Source organism: Protopterus annectens, chromosome 14.part0, assembly GCF_019279795.1.
Source record: "Protopterus annectens isolate FY-2018-M chromosome 14.part0, PAN1.0, whole genome shotgun sequence".
Lineage (NCBI taxonomy): Eukaryota > Metazoa > Chordata > Ceratodontiformes > Protopteridae > Protopterus > Protopterus annectens.
Window position 1 is genome coordinate 264092396 of NC_056748.1, and position 24535 is coordinate 264116930.

Below are 24535 nucleotides of genomic sequence, written 5' to 3' on the forward strand. Positions count from 1 at the left end.
GATCAAAGTAATTAGGTCTTCGGCCATTTTAAGCATCTGTTTCTTTGGCATGGATGACGGTCCAGGAGAATGCTGTACTTGTTTGTCTTTAAAGGTGTTTTAGACTTTGCCTTGGCTGCTGAAGTGGTCCTGATAGTAAGCTGTGTAGGTCTGAAAACACCCTCAGAGGCCGATGCCTGCTCAGCGGCTCCAGACCCATCTGAGGGAATAGTTTCCCGTAAGCCGAATACCTTGAGTTTAAGCCGAATACCTTGAGTTTCTAGAGGTCTAGTTGTCTCCACGTGGGAGTCGGAGGCGGCCTGTGGCTCTGAGGTAGCAGGTGTCAGGGGCTGTGAAAGCACCTCACTGAGAACCGGCAACTGGCCTAAAAGAGGCTTCGTCGTCGGTTTTGTACCTCGGATGCCTGTCCTTTTCTTTGTCCTTGTGCTTTTTATGAATTCCGGTCGTCAGTTGTTCCAACGGCATTATATAGTTAAACCTTCGGCCAAAGTAATGTAAAGCAAAATCGAACCGACGCTTAATAATGCGTTGGTTGAATCTAGCACAAAACCGACAACTAGCAACGTTGTGGTCAGGGCCTAGGCAAGGAATACAGTAAGAATGAAAATCCTTATGAGGTATTTGCTTCCCACAAGAAATACAATTGTTAACTTTTTCCGACATCGGTCTGGAGCAAGACAAAGTTTCCCCAACGGGGACTTAGCTTTATTGAAGACTTCGGATCTGAAATTCAATTTTGAAAATCTCAGGAGTCGGCCGACCGGCACTTGCGAACTGCTTTTGCTTCGGGCACCGCGCGGCAAGAAAGACTGGAGCCCCTGGCGCACTGATGTCAGGGAAGAGGCGACAGCAACCGACGCTGGACCAGGACTTTGGAATTCAGGCCGACTGCAGGTAGCCTGCCAGCAGGATAACCCAAGTGTAATGACTGCAACAGTGAAACACGATGAACATCAGCAGTGGTCTTGCAGACAGGGAAATGTAAAGCCATAGAGATTGACAGTTACTCCACAGGTAAGCCAAAAAAGAAACCAGAAAGTTGGCTATCAGTGCTGGATGAGTCAGTAAAAGGTAAAGTACAGAACAAGTGGAAATGAAGTAAGTAAATCAGTGACAGTCCCCTACAAGTATAATAATTTGCCCCAAACACACAATACCTGATTTTTCATACAAAATGTTCATGTAAGCATTTACATACAAGACTTCATTAGAAATGCAATGACAGTCCTAAAATAAAACATTTCCTAGCAAAATAGCATACTTTGAATAAAAAAACTAGTTTCCCTCAGAAAAAAAGACATATAGTGGAAGGTTCTTCTCCACAGAGAACTTCTCTGCCCAGCCTTTGAAGGCTTGACAGTTCCATGTGGTCCGCTGAAGGAGCAGTCTTCAGTAGCAAAAAAGCTCTGAGGTAATCTGCGCTCCAACTGTCTTTAAATGGAGATCCTCACAAGCTCTTGCTAAGAGTGCAAATAAGGTACCCTTAAGCTTTGAAAAGCTGGCTAATCATGAAGGGTAATGCCCATACAGCTCAGACTACTGCAACACTGATCCATATCCTGTACATTTAATGATCAGAGCTGGCTCCAGCACTACACAACCTAGGCAGCTGCCTATGGCCCACTGGCTGGGGGGCCCACAGGCTGAAGGGATGCCACAAAACTTATATTTCCTCTTTAAGAATGCACTCTGCAGGAAGTTACATTTCTTTAAGAATGCATGCACAGTGCATCCTTAGTAGCATCTGTGTATGTGTCACACTAAAGATGCATTCACATTTTAAAGAATGGAGTGGAGCACTGCCATTCCATTCCAGATGAAATACAAACAAGCACAAAATGTTTATGAAGATTATGAGTTAACAAGTTAGAGGTAAAGGTAAGTAGGGGGTGGTGTGTATTTGTAAAATACCCAGCTAGAGGTGTCAGGTTAGTCAACTTATTCAGGCCCAAACTCTTGTTTACAGGTGACTAGTGCCCGAATCCTCTACACCAACTACCAAACTGTCATCAGCAGGTGTACTTTCAAGGACTGATGAGTTTCTGTGCATTTTCAAAAAAATGAGTTCTAATGCATTTTAAAGGACTGTTGAGTTTCTGTGTATTTTTAAATAATATCAAGTTTCTGGGCATTTTGAATGAATGCTGAGTTTCAAGGGAAGAGAAGCTAACTGTTGCTCATGCCAAGTCTGTTTTCAATGTGTAACTGTTTTGTTCAGCAAATGACCATCATCAGTGTTTCTACTATAAAATCTGAAAGTACTGTTAGCAGCACAACAGAAGGCATTACCTGCCATTTGTGCAGAAGACTATGTTCTACTCCCACACCATGTAGACAGCATGCTGACACTGTAGTGCTCTTTAAGGGGGGGGGGGGCTACACTCCTGAGTGTGTTCTCCTTTGGATGAGATACCTAGCAACTCTGAACCTGTTGCCAGTTTGACAGCCATTCCTTACTGCAATGTTACCAGCTTACCATTTTTTTTTTAATGTAACACGAGCAATTTTATTCCCCCATAGGCAGCAGGCACTTAATTTGTACATGAAACACTGAAATGTACAACTGTTTGCCAGCAGCAACGTCATCATTAGTTATAGATCTTTTTAATGTGGAATTATTCAAATGATTTTTATTTCTGAAGAGATTGTGTACACTGAATGATATTCGTGGATGGTGATGACAGACGTCTGAATTGCCTTTTGTGGTTGAAATGTTTTGAAATGGATAGTTTTGTCATTATTGGTTCATATGTTTTGTTTCATTGTTTATTGTGTGCACAAGGGGCCTATGGTTTGAAAACCATCCAGAAGTAAACTTAATCGCCACTGGCTAGATGCACTTTCTTTGAATGTGTGTTTCAATGCCGTTTCAATGAATGCGAGTTTCAAGTGAAGGGAAGCTTACTGTTCATGCTGAGTCTGTTTTCACAGGGAGACTGTATTGCTTTGTTTAGCAAATGGCTATCAGTGTTTGTGCTATACATTTTAAAATAAAAGTTTTAAATATCTCTAATCATAGTAGAAGTAAAGAAGAAAACAGTATGCACACTGACATGTTTGAACAGTGTTTATGGTAACAGGAGAAATGCCTAAGTAATGGGGACACTGGAATGGCTGGAGTCGGGTGTTGATCCATTACCCTGCCTAGTGCCACATTTGATCATGATCTGTCTCTGCTAATGATGCCTATCTCTCCAATACAAGTACAGAAAATGACCTCTGATAACATAAATGCAGGTTATCTGTTATCAAATACACACACACTTTACTTAATGTAACTGTGGCAGTCACCAGCAAGCAATAAGAAAATAAACCAGTCTCTGCTTGGATTACGGAAGCCTATCACAATCATGAAAATGACTGACCTATACATTACAGCAACATTAATGTTTAACTTTGAAAATTCAGACACACAAAAAAAGAAGTTATGTACTTACCATAACGTTCCATCTGAGTTGTTGCTTTTCATTTGTCTTCAACCTATGGGACTCGGATCCAGCACGGCTCCGACTCGGCCATATACTCCAGCATCTGAGTCGAAATCCAAGCTATTCACCTATCCATAATGCCCCACTCTCCCTCCTCCCCTCAGATTGAGTTTGCTGCAGGGCAGCACCAACCCTCCACAGCAAGAAAAACTTAATCCCTGACCAAAAAAGGCATTGTCAAACACAGACTCAGCTCAGGCCAAGAAGACACCTGCACCTACATCTGTCCAGTCCACAACAGAGCCAAAAAGGTACGGGAAAGGAGGGAGGGACGGTTGAAGACAAATGAAAAGCAACACATCAGATGGAACGTTATGGTAAGCACATAACTTCTTTATTTGCAGTTGTTTTTTATTTGGTCTTCAACCTATGGGACAGAGTCTGTAGCTATAAGAGCCTTAGCAGTCCTTCATGGAAGGATGTTCCAGAGCACAGATGAGCCAAAAGAAGCCCTGCTCCTGGAGAGAGTACCCACTTTGTAATGGGAGATAAACATTATGTGAAGAAGAACAAATAGCAGCTGAACAGATATCAACAGGAACCCTGGATCAAAAAGCTGCAGAAGTAGACACTGATCCAGTAGAATGTGCACAAATGGGACCTAGTGCAGACAAACCTTTGTAAAGATAAGCTGTGGAAATACAGCTGGAAATCCATTGAGGAATAATGACCTTAAAAGGCTTTCCCAAATGTGTCTTAGAAAGATACAAAAAGTTGATCCAACTGTCGAAAACTTTTGGCTCTATGCAAATAAAATCGTAGCTGCCTCTGAACATCAAGTAAATGTAATTTGTATCCCCTTTGTTCTGGTAATTCGGGAAGAAGACTGGCAAATTAATCACCCGGTTAATATTAGCTTCAGAGGCCACCTTTGGTAAGAAAGATGGGTTAGTACGAAGATTCACTCTGTCCTTATGGAAAAGCAGATAAGGGGGCTTGATAGATGATGCCTTCAGCTCAGAAACCCTCTTGGATGAAGTAACAGCCACCAAGAAGGCTGTCTTCCATGATACGAATTGTAAATAGACAGTGGCAGCTGGTTCAAATGGCAGATAAACCAGGGCCTGTAAAACCAGAGTTAGGTACCAAGGAGGTGTAGGGTCCTTGTTAAGAGGATAAAGAAAAAAAGTGCCTTTCAAATAGGCCTTGCAAAGCTTAGAAGAAGCCAGGGAGGATGTATTCTCCCCAACATGCAAATTTGAAATTGTTGACAACTGAACTTTAACTGTAGAAAAACTAGCGCCATTGTGACATCAATACGAATTAGAAAATCCAAAATGGCAGGGACTTGAGCTGTAAATGGATCCAAATTGTGCTGAGAAGCCCAGACAGAGAAAGGTTTCCACTTACTGGAATAGATCTTCATGGTAGAAGCCTTATGAGCCGCAACCACAATCTTTTTGATAGGCGGAGACACCCTGGGAGTCCTGGCCATCAGGGAACATGGAGCAGCCAAGCCAAGAGCTTCAGTCTGACTAAGTCCTGATGGGGAACCCTTAATGGGTGTGTGTGAATATCCGGAACTGGATCCAGAGTGCAGGAATGACATACTAAATGAGACCAAAGAGTAGGGAACCAAACTTGGCGAGGCCAGAAGGGGCAATGAGGATGACTTTGCTCTTTAAACATTGTGCTTTCTGAATAAACTTGGGAATCACAGGAAGAAAAGGATAAGCATAAAGTAGACCAGAGGGCCAAGCATGGACCAGTGCATCTCTGGGCGACTCCCGGGGGGGGGGGGGGTATTTACTCGCTGCACTTCACATTGGAAGCAGAGGCGAAGAGATTGCAGCAAGGATGACTCCATTTTTGAAAGAGCATGTCTGCTACTAAAGGATTCAGACACCACTCGTAAGGCATCAGAATGGTTCTGCTGAGCCTGTCTACTGGGATGCTGGACTTCCCCCGGAATGTGCGCTGCCACCAGAAACCGGTTGGAAGAGATTGCCCACTCCCACAATCTCATGACCTCGCGGCAAAGGGGATAAGATCTGGTTCCCCCTTCTTTTTGTTGATGTATCAGACTACTGACATGTTGTGTATCTGGATGGCAATTTTCCCGGTAGGAAGAAAGGCCTGAAAGGCTTGCAATGCTAAAAGCACCACCCTCATCTCCAGGACACTGATATACAGACTGGTCTCCAAGGAGGGCCACATGCCTTAGACCGTCCCGTCCCATGCAATGTACCACCCATCCGAGCAGGGAGGAGTCCATGGTCACCATAATCGAGGAGGAGGGAAGAACAAATGGGTGGGACTGAAGCCACCATCAAAGAGAGTCCCAACAAACTCGGGATAGCTGGACCAGATACGAAAAAGAGGTCAGAGACGGGACCACTGTACAGCTAAAGTCCACTGAAGAATCCTCATGTGTAGAAGGGTGATCCTAGCCGTCATGGACCCCAACATTCAAAGAAACATACCTGCTGGGGGAAAAGTGTCTGAAGAAGACACTTCATGGGTTGTTGGAGTGACAACCTCTCTGGAGGCAGAAACATCCTGCCCTGTATCGTATCCAACTTGGCACCTACTAAGTCCAACACTTGAACAGGTTCCAAGTTCGACTTGGCTAGACTGATCGCAATGTCCAGGGAAGGGGCTAGAAGAAGGAGGTAATCTCTAGCTTGAATTAGTCAATGCCTGGAGTGAGAGGAAAGGAGCTAATCGTCCAGGTAAAGGAAGACCTGAAACCCCTGAAGCCATAGGTGAGCCACCACTACCATCACTTTGGTAAAAACCACGGAGGGGGGGGGTCAGTTTTGAGTCCAATGGGGAGCACTCTGAACTGAAAATGACTGGCTCCCAGCCGGAAGTGAAAGAACTGTCTGGAGCATCTGTTCATTTTCACATGATTATACATATCCTGAAGGTCCACCGACCACATCCAGTCATTCATCTTCAGAAAGGGCAGAATGGACTGTAGGGTGGCCATCCGAAACTTCTTCTTGGCAACGGACAGGATCAGGGTAGTAAGATCCATAATGAGTCTTAAATCCTCCATTTTCTTTGGCACTAAAAAGAACCTGGAATACATGCCTGATCCAGCAAGGGGACGAGCTGGATGACTCGTTTTTCAAGCAGCTTGGCGATTTCTACTGCTCCAGAGTAGAGCAGTCGGCAATCATTCAGGGTTGCTGAAAGGGTCTGTCAAAGATCGAATCTTGAGACCCTTGGTTCCGCAGACTCCCTCTACCATGTGGGTGGCATCTGTCATTTCTCCCTCTGCCCCTGGGAGAAGACTGACCCTAAGCATCCTGGGGAAAAACCCTGAGACTTCCAAAACCATAACTTCTTGACCACACACTGATTCTTAGAAAAAGATCGTTGTGGAGTAGAGAAGCGGATCCTGATGGCAGACAAGGTCTTCCCATTTTAATCATTCTGGGTAAGAGTGTCACAAACAGTTTTGCCAAACAAAGTTGACCCGTCAAAGGGGTTGTTCATGAATGACATGACACCTTAAAGGGTTCTGAAAAAGCACAAAGCCGGAGCCAAACATGCAGCCTAATGGCAACACCCGTCCCAGCCACCCTAGAGACACCCTCAATCACATGAGAAAGAAGCCTCATGGACATGTTCGAAATGGCAGTAAAGGTGGCCAGAGAAAACCTTCTCCTCTGCCAACATGGACCCTGAGGCAGACTCAGAGACTTCTTTAACTAGGTCCCTCTGGAGTCTGGCGACATGGGCCAAATAGTTCAGCACACGCAGAGTAAAACTGGCTGAAGCATACACCAAATTCCCAAAGTGGTCCATCACCCTAGACTCCATGTTTGGAGGATGGACTGAAGAGATCTCCTGGGCCAGCTCCTTCTTGGTGGCCACCGCAACCACCATGGCATCGACTGGGTAACCCCTGGACCAATACGGCCTGTCAGAAGGAGCACTAAGAACCTTGTCCAGGCACTTAGGAACGGGCTTAACTGTGTCCAGTTCCTTCCATGCCCTACTAGAGATGAGATCCACAAAAGAATCTGGGGGGGGTGGGTCACCCAAGATGTACAAGGCCCTGTGCCAAACGTCTCCAGGAATACAGACTTGCAAGGGTTGGGTCTGAGGGAAGATCACCATCTCTCTGGTGCAGAATATTTATGATGTCCCCAAAAGAGACATTGTCAGGGGGTGATCAGGAAGAACCCTCCCCATTCATCCAAATCTGCATCTTCCGTAAGAGATTCTGGTGGGGAATCTAAGTGCCTTCCTTTTGCATGTATGCTTCCGAGACACCTCCTCAGGGAGGAGGGGGGCTCTGGAGAGGACTTTGAAGCTTCGGGAAATTCCTGAAGAGGAACGTCCTGGGGTGGTCTGGCAACAGGCTGTCCCTGAAGGGGCACGACAGATGACTCCGGCCCAGACACAGAAGGAGCCGGGGTAGAATCTCAGGAAGAATGTGTCAAAACTTTCCAAGGAGCCGAGAGGACCCTCTCCACTACCACCTCGAAAGCCAAAGGCAAGCAGATCCCAGAAAGCAGCACAGCTGGAGCCGAAACTGCCAGCGCAGGAGCCACCTGGACCACTGCCCCCAACCACCGAAGGGGGAGTTAGAGCCCTGCTTCCCAGCACCAAAGCCCTGAAGGTAAGCGATACCACCGAAAATCTCAGAGCCGATACCGAAGCTATACCTCCAAGAGTCAGTCGGGTCCGAAGACAATGGAGCCGAACCGCTCAAGGTAATCGGGTACAAGGGACCATTGGCGTCAACACCTCACCACTAGGAAATCTCAGACCCAAGGGCTCCTAATCTGAAGGTCAGACTGGAGAAAGAGATATCGGGAGGATACCAGACTGTGTGCTCACGGCTCCAGAGGGGGATGGAGCAGTTAAGACCCCAAGATGAATCTAGTCCTGAAGAAACTTCAACATCAACCTGCCCACCTCGGCTTCAGATAGGTTCTGAGTGGACCGAACAGAGGAAGCTACCGACCCTGGCCTGGAATGGCACCAAGGGGAGGCAGAGGCAGGAGATCTAGCTCGGGGACTCTCCGGCTCCAGGGAGAAATGGGGCAACTGGAGCAGAGGAGAACCCTGGGCCAGTTCAGGCCTAGACTTGGTGGGAGATTCGGCAGAGGAAGACCGGTCAGGCGACCTCTTCCTCAGCCAATCCTGCTCCTTATGGCTGACCTGATCTTCTTCCCCAGGCTTCTTGTCAGGAGTTTGAGTCCCAGAAGCAGAGGGAATAGAAGTAGAGGACTCTGTGGCGGGAGCTAATAGGTCCTTTAAGATAAATTTGTTCCCCCTGTTGATAAGCACACAGGGGTTTAAGCCCGCACAAATGGAGCAGGAGGAATCAAGGTGAGGAACCCCCACACATCATGCACAGAGTGTGGGCATCAGATGGAGGACTCTTGTGCCCACACTCCGTGCACTTCTTGAACCCCGACTTAGGAATGTTGGCCATGGAGACAAGAAGCACACACACTCCACACAAGCGAATAATGGAAGATAGATGGAAAGGATAGAATGAAGTTATTTTTTGCTTGTGTTTTTGTTTTTTTACCGAAAATGGACCAGCACAGGGATAGAAGGGTAGGAAGACAATAAGGCAGATGGAGAGAAAAAATCCACAAGAAAACTTACTTAGCTACTACAACACCCTGAAGGAGCTCAGACAAATGGCAGCTCGTCAAAACGAGTGGCAAATGAGATCTGAGGGGAGGAGGAGAGTGGGGCATTGTGGGTAAGGGACGAGATTGGATTTTGGCTCTGATGTTGGAGTATACGGTTGAGTCGGATCTGAGTCCCACAGATTGAAGACCAAATGAAAAACAACTTCAGATCAGATGATACACCCTGGTTTTTCTGAAAAAAAAAAAAAAAAAAAAGAATCTAACATTCCAAAAACAAGAACCTCTATTACTGCCTCCGACAATCATTCTGAAGAAGCTGACAGCTGAGCACCACTATTAAAGCAGGACAGTAAAATCACAAACCCTGCTCTTGCACAGATGCTGAACTCTGCTAAGAAGTACAGTCAACAATCACCACTAGCAAACACTATAAAGCAAAGCTCAATCAGTGAAACAATATAGCTGATCTTCAACAGACTGAAAAACTCATCCATTTTATAAAAGCAATCGAACTTTACAATTTAGCCAATAGCTAAGCTTTGGATACAGAACTGGAATTGATGAGCTCGCATGTAGAATAACCCAAATTCTGAATGATGCCACTTCACATAGCAAGCTCAAGTGTACACATCAAGAGCCATTTATCACAATCTAAACAACCTTTGTCCATCAACAGATTACTGCATTTCAATACAATTACACAGCAACAAACTAACAGTAATACTTACATACCTCTTAGAGCAAGAAATCTGGACAAAGCCACAAATAATGGGGGGGGAGCAAAGGCCCACAAAAAAATAGGGACAATTTTTAAATACGGATCTTATAAACTTAGAAAGTTGACAGAATAAAATGTTTTCAATTAGCGTGAATTTTCTGAAGGGTACAAACTCAAACTCAAAAATCTGTTCTATCCTCAATGAATTGTCAACTATTTGCCAGAAAATCCTAAAAGTATGAGGAACAGATGAAAAATATGACATCTGGACATTCTGTGAAAATCTGGACAGTTGAGAGGAATGTGTTCAGAACAATAGTTCTCAAATGGGGAAGTATGAACATGTTCCAAGGGAGATATAGAAGTGATGAGAAAAAATAAATATTTTAACCCACGCAGGTACAAGCACATACTGAAAAAAATTGAAGCTGTGCAACTTACATTTTGGCAAAAAGAGTGTGACTTTTATCCAGCAGTAATGCAGTGCGATTTTTATCCAGCAGTAAAGCAGTTATTCCATTTGCAGTATGTTGTGCCACAAATAATGTGACTGTAATCGGTCCACTGTCTGTTTCACTCACCCTTATCAGCAGTACAACAATGTCAGAAACCGAGGCAGGACATATGCAAGGTAAACATGACTATGGAAACCGGACTTCAAATGAGAAAAAAAAGGAGGGGAGGTCTTATTACAGATGACAGCACTGCAGCAGGTACTCAGTCGTCATCCAAACTCTCCCTCTGGCATTCCTCAATTAACTGGACAACTCCAGGTACAGTTAAATGGTTTGCATTACAACACATTTTATATGAAGGGTGAGTTTGGAAAGAAGTGTCCTATGCAAATACACATTAGTGAATTCACTGTACAGTTATTTTGTTTGTTTTTAAGTAGTAATGACATTTCTGCATGGCAGAGGAAGCCCTCTGGCTTCTGATGACAAAGTAGGTCTTTATTTTCAGTTACAGTGAATGTGATGTTTTAAGATTGTTATATTTGTGTTCATAGCCGGTCTTAGGCATAGGCCAACTAGGTGGCCACCTAGGGCGCCACTCTAGTAGGGGCACTTTTTCAGTGCTTATTTGGTGTAGGTAGACCAGGATGGGGGCACTGGGTGGTGTGGTGGGGGCACCGTGGAGCCCTTTTGCCTAGGGCACCAGTTGACCTAAGGCCGCTCCTGTTTGTGTTAAACACATACAACATTCACTGAACACATTTAAAACACATTAAGGAACTGAAGGTATTCTGGTGAGGAAGTTACATGCTACACTTATGTTAGAAGGGAACTCGGTGCCGAGGGTAGAAGACAGGAAAATGTGTGATGGGAGGATGGATAAGGAAGGAAAAAATGGATCAAGTCTTGGCTGAAAATCATAACACTGATTCAAGGATGATCTCTACGATGATTCACTCACAGGTGCTGAGGTGATATGCAATTGTACCTTCATATTCATACACTTTTAAAGCACTTTGGAGCAGGGGAGAAAATAAGCAAACTGTGACCTTCCATATTCCAAAGTCAGCAACCATTCATCATGTTAATGATTTTTAACCACTTTATTTTTGTAGGTAAGATTACTAAAAGAAAAAAAGTCTTGTCGAACTTTTAACAACACAATGGGCACTGTACATTGCCCCTAAGTGAAAAATAACATGTTGTATCTCCTGATTAAATTAAAGTGTGCAGCATGGTTCTTATAAATGAAAGTGGAATCGCATCTGCCATTTGTTGAATCACAAGCATTATTTTTAACAAGTAAATATACTTGTAACCAAAAAGTACAGTTTTGTACCTACCATAAATGTAGATGTTCGAGTGTTCACCCTGCTGCAGTCATCACACTTGGGTTATCCTGCCGACAGGCGGTCCCGCAATTGGCCCGAATTCCAAAGTCTTGGTCTGGCGTCGGTTGCTGTCGCTTCTTCCCTGACGTCAGTGCTCCAGGGGTATTTAAGAGGCATCCAGCGCCATTTTCTTCAGTTTTTCTTGCCCCAGATGTAAGGTGCCCCCAATAGGTAGGCAAAATATATATATGGTTATATAAAAATCAAACAAAACCCTTAGGCACAAGCAAATACACCACAGAGGTAGTATAGGAAGAAGTGGTAGAGATAAGTTCAGCTAGTTCAGAGGGGATGGAGGGAGGGTAACCTGGACTGCAGCAGGGTGAACACTCGAACATCTACATTTATGGTAGGTACAAAACTGTACTATGTTCATCATGTTACCCTGCTGCAGTCATCACACCTGGGGTGAATCCCAAAGCTAAGGATGGGAGGTGGAATCAAACAGGGTTAGAAGAAGCTAGTAGGCCCTGCAAAACTGCAGTGGTTAAGCCAGCTCTAGTCTTAGAGTATAGTGGTAAGTGATAGTGTTTGGTGAAGGTGTGCACTGAACTCCAAGTAGCAGCTTCCAGAATGTCCTTGGTTGGCACTCCCCTGAGAAAGGCTGCTGATGTAGCTGTAGCCCTGGTGGAGTGGGATCTAATGTTAGCAGGTACTGGTTTCCCATGATGTGTGTAGCAGAAACGTATGCAATGTCCTATCCATTTTGAAATGGTCTGTTTTGAGATATCTTTTCCTTGTGATCCTGTAGCATAGGCTACAAAAAGCTGGTCAATTTTTCTGAAAGCCTTAGTTTTATCTAAGTAGTAACGTAATTGCCTGTGAATGTCCAAAGAGTGCAGGAGTCTTTCTCCTTTGTTCTGGGGATTTGGGAAGAAGGTGGGCAAGTGAATGGTTTGGTTTAGGGCCACACTGGATACCACCTTTGGCATAAAGGAAGGATTAGTTCGTAGAGAGACTCTGTCTTGATGAAAAATGATGAAAGGTTCCACTGCCATTAGTGCCTGTAGCTCTGAGACTCTTCTAGCTGAGGTTATTGCTAGTAGTAGGGCAGTTTTCCATGAAAGAAATTTTAAATCAGCTGAAAAAGCTGGTTCAAAGGGCGGCAGTGTAAGCTTTTCCAGAACAAAGTTGAGATCCTAAGTAGGTGTTGGAGCTCTCCTTGGTGGTCTTAAGTTTTTAGCCCATCTGAGGAACTGGCTTAGGAATGGATGTGAAAATAAAGGAGAATCCGTGCTGTAATGCGCTGAAATTGCTGATGCGTGGATCTTAATAGATGAAAAGGAAAGTCCTTTGTGTAACATCTCAGTCAAATATTGTAGAATCTGAGGGATGTTTGGATCAAGGGGGTTTAGGCCTTTAGCCTGGTTCCAGGTGCAAAATCTTTTCCATTTGTCTGAACAGGTTTTCCTGGTGCTGGGCCTCCTGGCCTCCAGAATGACATCCATAACAGCTTTGGATAAAGGTGTTGGTAGGTTGTTTAGGTAATTTGCCATGCAGCCAGGTTTAAAGTCTTGAGCTGGCTGTGTAGAATCTAATGGTCTCGCTGGGTGAGCAGGTGAGGAATTTGTGGCAAAATCCATGGTGGGCCGTGGGCCATATTCCTTAAAATTGGATACCAATGTTGGCGTGGCCAGTTTGGTGCAACAAGTATCATTTGTGGCCTCTCTAATCTGACTTTCAGCAGTACCTTTGCTAGAAGAGTCAGTGGGGGAAGGCATAAACTGTTAATGTTTTCCAACTGAATGAGAGGGCGTCCACTTTCCAAGCTAGTGGATGGAAGGTCCTTGTGCAAAATTTTTGAAGTTGGTGGTTGTGGGGGCTTGCAAACAGATCTATGTCTGGGCGTCCTCATCTTTGAACTATCATTGCAAATACTTGTGAATCTAGTTTCCATTCGTGTGGATCCATGATGTTTCTGCTTAGGTCGTCTGCCAATGTGATATTCTTTTGTGGCAGGAATTGTGCTTGTAATTGAACCTGGTAAGAGAGTACAGTGCTCCACAAGGTCATTGCTTGCCTGCATAGAGGGTAGGAATGTGTGCCCCCTTGCTTGTTTATGTACCACATAAATGTGGCATTGTCTGTCTTTATTAGTAGTTGTCCTGGGTGTAGAAGGTCCTTGAAAGCTGTTAGGGCATTCTGCACTGCTAGCATTTCTTTTTGATTGATATGCAGGTGTCTCTGATCCGTAGTCCATTTGCCCTGAATGCACTGCCCTGCCATGTGTGCTCCCCAGGCATAGTCCAATGCATCTGTTGTCATAGTTTGCCTGGCTGTGGGTAAGGTGAAAGGCTGACCCTTGTTGAGGTGACATGCCTGTGCCCACCACAGAAATTCCTGTTGAAGGCAGGGAATGAGTGGTATCATTGTTTCCAAGCTGTGGCTGTGCTGAGTCCATACACTTTTCAGGTACCATTGTAATTTCCTCATATGCAGTTTTGCAAATGGTATTAGAAGAATGCAAGATGCCATGAATCCCAAAGCCTGCAGAATTTTTCTTGCAGGGAGTTGGGTCTTTGTTGCCATTATTTTGAAATATTGAAACAGCTGTCGTTGCTTGTCTGGCATGAGGAAAGCCATCTGGGCCGTTGTATTCAAGCTGGCACCCAGGAATATTATGTTTTGTGAGGGTACTAGTTTTGATTTCTTTTCGTTTACTGTGTATCCTAGGCAACTTAAAAGGTGTTTGACAAATGCCAGATGCTTAAAAAGAATGTCCTTGCTTTCTGCTTGAATAAGGCAGTCGTCCAGGTATGGGTATATTTGAATTCCTCTTTGTCTGCAGTATGCAATTACTGGTGCCAGGTGTTTTGTGAAGACCCTGGGCGCAGTAGATAAGCCAAAGGGCAGTGCAGAGAATTGATAATGCGTTGAACCTGCAATGAAGCGGAGGTATCTTCTGCAATTTTGTCCGATAGGGACATGCAGGTATGCCTCCTTGAGGTCCAAAGTGACTAGCCTAAAATTCTTGCCCAGCATGGGAAGAAGCTGCTGTAGTGTTAGCATCTTGAATTTTGGTACTTGCAGATAGGTGTTCAGAATTGAAAGATCCAGTATGGGTCTCCATGCTTTGTCCTTTCTTGGGACTAGGAAGAGTCTTGAGTAAACACCTTGCCCTTGCTACTGTGCAGGTACCTGTTGAATGGCGTTCATGTTCATGAGAGCTGCAATTTGTTTTTGTGCCTCTGCCCATTGATTTGGTGGCAGGTTTGGCATTCCTTTGATCCTTGGTAAGGTATGAAAGTGGAATCTGTATCCTTGGGAGACGATGTTTAGAACCCATTTGTCTTTTGTGATGATGTGCCAGTTGTCTGCAAAAAATGCTAGTTTTCCCCCAAGGGAGTTGCCAGGAGAGATTTGCTTGGTAGTTTGAGGATAGAGTCATTATGTTTGTCTTCTGCTAGCCTGGAGCCTGTCTTCTCCTCCTTTCTGGGTAGCAGAACCCCATTGGCAAGGTTTGTAAGGGCCCTGTGACTGACCTCTGCCCCTTGGGCGTCTGTATTTGCCCCTCTTTGATCTGTCTGAAGCTGGAAAGGACCAGTTTTTCTGTTGGCCAATTTCTGCTGAAACGAGGGGGTTGTACCTGCAAAAAATCCTTGACCGTTTGAATAGACTTTGCCTTATCCTCCATTTTCTTTAAAACCTCTTCTGCTTTGACACCAAATAATACATCCTGCTGTAAAGGTGCATCCAATAATTTTGCTTTAACATGGTCAGGGAGGGTTTGTTCTTTTAACCAAGCATGTCTACGTATGACAGAGCCAGTAACAGCTGCTCTACAGGAAGCTTCCAATGAATCAAATCCACATTACAAGATATGTTTGCCCACCTGTTCAGCTGCATGCAACAGATCCTGCATTTCCTTGAATTCAGGCTGTACTGAATGTGTGCTCATTTTTGTTTTAACTGAAACATCAGGAATTGTTGATATTCCAGCATGTGAAACTAGCAATTTAATGCTCTCATAGCCAGAGTTGCTGAGGTGTAAATTTTCTTTCCCCATCTATCTAGGGCTCTATAATCCCTTTCAGAGGGCACAGGATTTTTAGCCATAGAAGCTTTTCCTCCCTTCGGACCCTGGGAAATTGTTTCTGGGTCAGCTACAGGGTTTTTATAAAGGAATTTGTGTGAGTCAGGTACTCTGTAGTATGTCTGGTTTGGCTGGAGCAGGAGGTAGAGAGTCTGGATTTAAACTAAACTCCAAGTAAACATCATCCACAATATCTAAAACAGGAGGGATAGCAAGAGGTCTGTGTTGGGGTAGTAAAAGGAACTCTCGGAGCCTTTTCTTAGAATGTGAGTAATCCTGGCCTTCCCAGTGGAAATGTTCCCTCATGGTAAGCAAAATTTCCCCAAAGGAGTAGTCTTCAGGGGGAGAAGCCGAGGGAATGGAATCTTCAGCCTCAGAATCCTCATAAGGTGGAAAAGTGTAATCCTGTTCTTCAGAAGAATCTGAGGAGAGAGAAACGTGGTCAGAAGATGCATAATCCTCCTCTTGTCTTGGTCTTTTATCAGGAGGGGGATGGGAACCCCTGATAAGGGTAATTAACTCTTCAGCCATCTTAAGCATCTGTTTCTTAGGCATGGGGCCTTGAACTGTAGCCTGAGGTACAGTTTTCTTTGGTTTTAAAGGAGTTTTAAGTTTAGCATAAGATTTAATGGTGAGTGCAGTCGGTCTGAATACACCTTCTGCAACCGAAGGTGTTTCCGTTGCACCCGTGTCTAGTTCTGCTCCGGTGCCAGTAGAAGGCTGCGTCGGCCTAGTGGACTCCACTTGGGAATCCGCAGCTGTCTGGGGTTCCAGTTCTGCAGTCGTCAGGGGCTGCGTAGGCACCTCACTGAAAACCGGAAAACCAGCGACAGGCCCAACTGAGGCCTCGGTGTCTGGCTTATACCTAGGCTGCCTGTCCTTATCCTTGCGTTTTTTATGAGTGGCGGTCATCGGCTGCTCCGACGGCATGATATAATTAAATTTCCTACCAAAGTAATGCCGTGCGAAGTCAGAACGGCGTTTGGTAGTTCGTTTATTAAACCTAGCGCAAAACCGACAAGCTGTGACGTGGTGGTCCAGGCCTAGGCAAGGAATACAATAGGAATGGAAGTTCTTATGAGGTATTTGCTTCCCACAAGAAATGCAATTGTTAACTTTTTCTGACATCGGACTGAGGGAAGAAAATGTTCCCCAACGGGGTACTTAGCTTTAATGAAGACTTCGGACTGAAATTCAAATCGAAAATCTCAGGTATCTGACGACCAGCACTTGTGAACTGCTTCTGCTTCGGGCACCGCGTGGCAAGAAAGACTGAAGAAAATGGCGTGGGATGCCTCTTAAATACCCCTGGCACACTGACGTCAGGGAGGAAGCAACAGCAACCGACGCCGGACCAAGACTTTGGAATTCGGGCCGACTGCGAGACCGCCTGACGGCAGGATAACCAAAGTGTGATGACTGCAGCAGGGTAACACGATGAACATCTTTCCATACAGGAAGCTTAAATCAGAACCAATAGTTTGCACAGTTATAACCTATCGATCCCACTATCTGGTAAACTGTTGAGATTTAGGTTTTAAAAAGTAAACAGGCTTCATACCTGCAGCTCTTCCGAGACCCTCTTTAAGTGGTTTGTTATCTTTCGGATCAAATCATTATACATCCGCTCTGAATGCTGCTGGCATACACATTTATATACACAACTGTAAAAGGAAAATAAAGTACACATAATTAACACAAACAAAATGCGGGATAGTCATCACACCTTAATGCCCAACTGCTAAGAAACTTGACAAAAGGCAATTAGTCTACAGACTTTTAAGTGAAATTAAAGCACTGCTTTGAATTAAATATACTTTATGAACTGCCTTACACATATCAGTTAAAATGCAGAAGAATGCATTTACAGTCAACAGACAAAAATTAAAGTTACTCTGATCTGCAGCTATTATCTATAAGATTTTTCAGTCCCTGGATCCTACATTGTACCGCTCTCATTCTACATAACAAAGAATGCTGACCTGGACTAAAATGACGTAAAAATGAGAGGAAAGATGAACCCTATTTGAATATCCTGCTGTCTGATGAAGCAACTCTGATCAGATACACTAAAACAACTACTATTCTGACTATCAAAAGGTAGACGGAAATACAAAACATATACAATAGATGGCCTAAAATGATTCATACATCAGTAAACCCACAGCCAAGCCTGCACATCTAAACCCTTTTTATGAGAAGTAATCCACAATCAGTTCACATAAAATTGTACAGATCTTACAATGATCACATAATTTTTAACATATTTTGATTTAATAAACTACAGCATAATAATAAATTATAATATAATGGAAGACTTATTTTCATGTTAATAATGCAAGTTCTGATTTCTGCAAATGTAAACCATAAGTTCAACTAATTTTATTGGCACTGGAGGGTCACAGTACAGAAGTCATCACCCTATTCAAGCACTCTTGCATGTTCATGTGTTCTAGTATTTTGTCTGTTCTGTCAATATGCCAGAATTTTCACTACATTGTGGAACAAATGGACAACATATTTGTCAAATACCAGAAGTCACCCCAGATGCAATAACATGTAAAGGAGGGATGGTCACAGAGAATGACACTAGCATGAAAATTGTGCACTTTCCATAACATTAGATCTTCATTAGCTATGTTTGTGTACTTCTCTACTGAAGGACTGGTCTATGCAGGTGGCACTGAATCAGCAACATCTCTCCTAGAGGTTCCTTGGCTAGAAGCCTAAGGAGAACAATGTTTCATAAAAGTGCTTTTCAGACTTTCTATGTCATCAAGGATTTGAAACCTTACTGAGAGTTGTAGATAGTTGCCACATGAACTTTTACAATACAGAAACTAGAGCCTGAACCCTAGACAAAAAATAATAGTCGTGAGGGAAGTGGGGCAATGGAAAGTGTCTGAAATGTGCTATGTAGACCAAAGGGAAAACTTGCTTTAATCTTATAAACCTGTCTTTTGGATGGTAACCAAGCTGCGGTAAGTATTTAGATCACTCTAGCAGGGTATAAAGGGTCCCTGGCCATCAGTGGATCTGGATAAATCATGCGGTTCATTTGAGAACACAGATGTCTGTGTGAAACTTGCTGGATTGGTGGGAGATCAGAAGAGGATCAACAAGTAAAGGAAACTTTAAATGTGTGGTCACTGCAGGAGGAATTTGACAATGCCAAGAGGTGGTTATGTAGAATACTGTATCTCTGCACATCTTGGCTTTCTGGAGAAATTTCACCATGAGAGTGAGGGGAGAAAAAGCCCAGGTGGGCAATAATGAACCTGAGCACCCCCTAGTGTTTGTCCCTATCAAGGAATGAGGAAAAAGAAGCTAATGCACTTTGTGTCGGTCAGGGATACAAACAGGCTGAATCAAGGCTTCCCTAAACAGCAGAATATCATCCATTCTGCATAATGCTCCCAGGATCACGTGTGAGGCATCACGAAGCATCTTCTGAGCATGTCTGCTAGGTAGCTGCTTTAACAGCAGATGCGTATTGCAATATGAAAGTGTTGTGAGAGCACTGTCTATTTTCAAACTCTAATGAGGGCCAAGATCTAGTTCTTCCCTTTTTTGACGTAGTGTACTACTGCCATGTTGCCCATGTGCACAGATAACAGACTCTGATGGAGGTAGTCTTAAAAGGCCTCCAGTGCTAAAAAGACCACCTTCCTCTCCAGTGCAATTATGTATAAACTGGCTTCTTAAGGAGTCTATATTCCTGGCACTGACTACCTTTAATAATGCCCTCCCAAACCAAGGGTACACACATCCATGGTGAGCCTGACAAATGGATAACCTTGGATCAAGTTGGGAAAATGACATCATTATAGATGAGCATGGCACACACTTACAATTTGATTATATGACCCATGGGCCTCTCCAGATAAGACCACTGAACTCTTGAGGGTCCACAAAAGTACTCTCACATAACATGCTGCAAATGCAATGAGGCAGACTACAGTTGTCATAAAACCCAGCATAGTGAGAAAGTACAGTTGTGTACACCTACCATAAATGTAGATGTTTGAGTGTCTTCACTGTTGCAGTCATGACTGTAGGGTTCTCCCCTGCCGGCAGGCAGCCCTCGGTCGGCCAGAATCCCAAAGTCTGGGTCCGGCGTCGGCTGTTCAACCATGCTCCCTGACGTCAGAGTGCCAGGAGTACAAAGCTGACAGCCGACGCCATCTTCTCCAGTTTTTCTTGCCCCAGATGTCAGGAGTCCCAAAATGAAAAAGGTCCCATAACCTTTGCAAATACACCTCAGAAGAATGGTGAAAAAAGGAAATACGCAAAAGTAAACATAAGAGGGGACAGGAGGGAGGGAAACCCAGACTGCAACAGTGAAGACACTCGAACATCTACATTTATGGTAGGTGTACACAACTGTACTATGTTCATCGTGTTTCACTGTTGCAGTCATGACTGTAGGGTAGAATCCCAAAGCTGAGAGAAAGGGAGGTGGTCATAAAGAAGAAGGGGCGGCTAAAAGGCCCTGCAAGACTGCAGAGGCAAAGCCTGCCCTAGACTTAGAGTAGAGAGGTAGATTGTAGTGCTTAGAAAAAATATGCACAGAACTCCAAGTTGCAGCTTCCAAAATGTCTTTGGTAGGAACTCCCCTGAGGAAGGCCGCAGAAGTGGCAGCAACTCTGGTGGAATGAGTCCGTATACTCCCTGGGATTTGCTTTCCATGGTGTGAATAACAAAATCTGATTCCATGAGCAATCCATTTAGAAATGGTCTGTTTTGAAATGGCTTTACCTTGGGAACTTGAAGCATAAGAAACAAACAATTGTTCTGATTTTCTGATGTCCTTGGTTCTGTTCAGGTAAAAACGTAGTTGTCTGTGTACATCCAAGGAATGCAAGATCCTTTCCCCTTTATTTTGAGGAGTGGGGAAAAAGGTTGGCAAGTGGATAGTTTGATTTAAAGCCACTTTGGAAACCACCTTAGGCATGAAGGTAGGATTAGTCCTCAAAGATACACTGTCTTGATGAAAAATAATATAAGGTTCCACGGCCATAAGAACTTGCAACTCTGAAACTCTCCTGGCAGAGGTTAGGGCTAACAGGATAGCTGTCTTCCAAGATAAAAACTTGATGTCAGAAGAGGCAGCAGGCTCAAAAGGAGGCAAGGTTAGTTTTTCCAAAACATAGTTGAGATCCCAAGCAGGAATGGGAGGAGAACTAGGAGGTCTTAAGTTCTTAGCTCCTCTGAGAAACTGTCTCATGAGCTGGTGGGAAAAGATGGGAGGGTCTGTATTATAATGAGCAGAAATAGCAGAGGCATGTATCTTAATGGAAGAGAAAGAGAGACCCTTATGTAAGAGATCTGTCAAGTAAAGTAAAATTAAAGTAATGTTAGGAAGAAGAGGATCAGAATCCTGAGCCTGCATCCAGGAACAAAATCTTTTCCATTTTCCTGCATAAGATTTTCTAGTGCTAGGATGTCTGGCTTCTAAAATGACATCCATAACCTGCTTGGGTAGGAAAGAAGAAATCAAAGGCCCTGGATTAACCAGGCCGCCAGGCTGAGAGATCTGACATGAGAGTGTAGAACCTGACCCTGATGTTGAGACAGAAGGTTCGGAGACGGAGGTAAAACCCAAGGGGGCTCCAGGCAAAGGTTTTTTAGAGTTGAATACCAAAACTGCTGAGGCCAATTTGGAGCCAGCAAGATTATCATCTTGGGCTTGTCCTATTTTATCTTCAATAAAACTCGTGGAAGAAGAGGAAGAGGCGGAAAGGCATATCCCGAGAGGTTCCTCCAACTGAATGACAGGGCATCCACTTTCCAAGCTTCTCTGTGGAAAGTCCTGGTGCAAAAATTCTGTAGCTGATGATTGAGATGGGATGCAAAGAGGTCTATGTGAGGACATCCCCAGACGGTTGTTATCATCCTGAATATTTTGGTGTCCAGCATCCACTTGTGTGGATCCGAAAGGTTTCTGCTCAGACTGTCTGCCAGGAAGTTTTGTTTCCCTGGTAGAAATTGAGCTTGAAGATCCAGATTGCAAGCTAGAGCTGTGTTCCATAGATCCATGGCTAGTCTGCAGAGGGGGTAGGAATGAGATCCCCCTTGCTTGTTTATGTACCACATAACCGTGGTGCTGTCTGTCCGTATTAGTAGTTGTCCTGGTTGTAAAAGATTCCTGAAGGCCAATAGAGCTTTCTGAACGGCTAACATTTCCTTTAAGTTGATATGCAGGTGCTTCTGATCCTTTGTCCAAAGGCCCTGCAGACAATTGCCCTGAAAATGGGCTCCCCAAGCATAATCCGAGGCGTCCGTGGTTAGAATCTGAGTGGCAGGAGGCAGACGGACGGGTTTCCCTTTGTTTAGAGCACATGCCCTGGACCACCAAAGAAATTCCTTTTGAAGGCAAGGAAGTACGAAGATCAGTATGTCTAAACTGTGGCAATGCTGAGACCATACACTTTTTAGGTACCACTGTATTTTCCTCATGTGTAGTCTTGCATATGGTATGAGAAGGATGCAGGAGGCCATGTAACCCAAAGCCTGCAGGAATTTCCTTGCAGATAGTTGAGTTAAGGCTGCCAAGGTTCTGAAAGTTGAAGCCAGCTGTAATTGTTTTTCGGATGTCAGAAATGCCATCTGGGTTGTGGTGTTTAGAAGTGCACCCAGAAAAGTTATCTGTTGTGATGGTGTCAAATTTGACTTTATGTTTACAGAGAATCCCAGGAACTTGAGGAGGTTCTGTACAAATTCTAGATGCTGGAGTAAGACATCCTTGCTGTCTGCCTGAATTAGACAATCGTCCAGATAAGGGTAAATTTGAATTCCCTTGAGTCTGCAGTAAGCTACTACTGGAGCCAGGCATTTGGTGAAGACCCTGGGTGCAGTAGACAATCCAAAGGGCAGCGCAGAGAATTGAAAGTGCCTCGATCCGGCCTTGAACCTGAGGTATTTTCTGCAATCCTGCCTGATGGGAATGTGTAAATATGCCTCCTTTAAATCCAAAGTTACCATCCATGCATCTTTGGACAGCATTGGAAGTAGCTGCTGTAGAGTAAGCATCTTGAATTTTGGAATCTCTAGAAAGGTGTTCAAGACCGACAGATCCAGAATGGGTCTCCATGAGTTTTGCTTCCTTGGGACTAGAAAGAGCCTTGAGTAAAAACCTTTTCCCATCTCTGAAAGTGGAACCAGTTCTATGGCATTCATAGCCAAAAGAGCTTCCACCTGGTTTAAGGCCTCCGTCCATTGATGTTTTGGAAGGTCTGGCCATCCGCTTGGCCTTGGCAAGGTATGAAAATGGAATTTGTAACCTCTTAAAACCACATCCAAAACCCACTTGTCCTGGGTTATTTGAGTCCAATTTTGATAAAAAAGAGAGAGTTTTCCTCTGAGAGGGGCTTACAGGCAAGAAGTTCCTGTAGCCCAACAGAGGGAGCCATTGAGTTTGTTTCCTTTGAGATTGTGACCTGTCCTTTCCTCCCCTAGGGGTGGAAGCAGTCCACTGTCTTGGTCTGTAAGAAGCTTGTGTTTGAGGCCTTCCTCTGGAGCGTCTATATCTACCCCTCTGAGGCCTGTCTGAAGTGGGAAAGGACCAATTTTTTGAAGGCCAATTCCTGCTAAATCTAGGTGGCTGTACTTGTAAGAAATCTTTAACTGTTTGCATGGATTTCGCCTTATCCTCCATCTTTTTAATCACCTCTTCAGCTTTTGATCCAAACAAAACATTATGCTGAACAGGGGCATCCAATAATTTAGCCTTTACTTGTTCAGGCAAATTTTGTTCCTTTAGTCATGCATGCCTTCTAATGACTGTGCCAGAGGCCGCAGCCCTACAAGAAGCCTCCAAGGCATCAAATCCACAGTGTAAACCATGCTTCCCAACTTGTTCAGTGGCATGCAATAAGTCATGTAATTCCTTATCATCTGCACAGGCAGAAATGGAAGTAAGCTTTTGTTTTAAAACAGACAAGAGAAATTGCTGGTATTTTAGCATATGAAACTGACAGTTTAAAGACCTAATGGACAAAGTAGCAGAAGTGTACACCTTTTTGCCCCATCTTTCTAAGGATCGAGAATCCTTTTCAGTAGGAATGGGATTTTTGGCAGAAGCGGCCTTAACTCCCTTAGGACCCTGAGAAATGGTTTCAGGGTCAGCAGAAGGGCTCTTGTATAAAAACTGATGGGAATCAGGAACCCTGTAATATCTATCAGGCTTAACAGGAGCAGGAGGAAAAGAGTCAGGAGTTAAGTTAACCTCCGAAAAGGCATCATCCACAACATCCAAAACAGGAGGAATAGCCAGGGGTCTATGTTGGGGAAGAAGAAGAAAATCCCTCAGTCTTTTCTTAGATTCTGAATACTCCTGTCCTTCCCAATGGAAATGTTCCCTCATTTCATGCAAAGTTTCCCCAAAAGAGAAATCCTCAGGGGGAGAAGCTGAAGGAATGGATTCTTCAGCATCAGAATCCTCATAAGGAGGGAAAGAATATTCCTGATCAGAAGAAGAAACTGAGGAAACAGAAGCCTGATCAGAGGAATCATAATAAACATCCTGCCTTGGCCTTTTATCTGGAGGGGAATGAGAACCCCTGATCATAGTAAGTAAATCCTCCGCCATCTTAAGTAACTGTTTCTGTGACTTGGGAGCCGGTTCAGAAGAGGCCTGTGTTGTAGTCTTTGATTTAGAAGGAGTCTTTGGCTTTGTCTTTATTAGAAGCTGAGTAGGCCTGAAAACCCCTTCGGAAGCCGGTACCTGCACAGCGGCTCCGGACCCATCTGAAGGAGCATTGTCCGAAGGTCCTGCAACAGAAATATTTAAAGGCCTGACTGGCTCCTCATGAGAGTCTGTTTCGGCCGTCGGTTCTGAAATGGCCGATGACAGGGGCTGCAAAAGCTCCTCACTGACGACTG

The 24535-nt window shown here is 44.3% G+C and overlaps 1 protein-coding gene across 1 annotated transcript in view; it reads right to left on the minus strand.

Annotated features, from left to right (window-relative positions):
• CACUL1 (CDK2 associated cullin domain 1) overlaps positions 1-24535 on the minus strand; it is a 921069-nt gene that overhangs the window by 639304 nt on the left and 257230 nt on the right. Inside the window, exon 3 of the mRNA XM_044055972.1 lies at positions 17214-17316. Coding sequence (XP_043911907.1) covers positions 17214-17316 — 103 coding nt within the window. The remainder of the gene's footprint in view (positions 1-17213; positions 17317-24535) is intronic.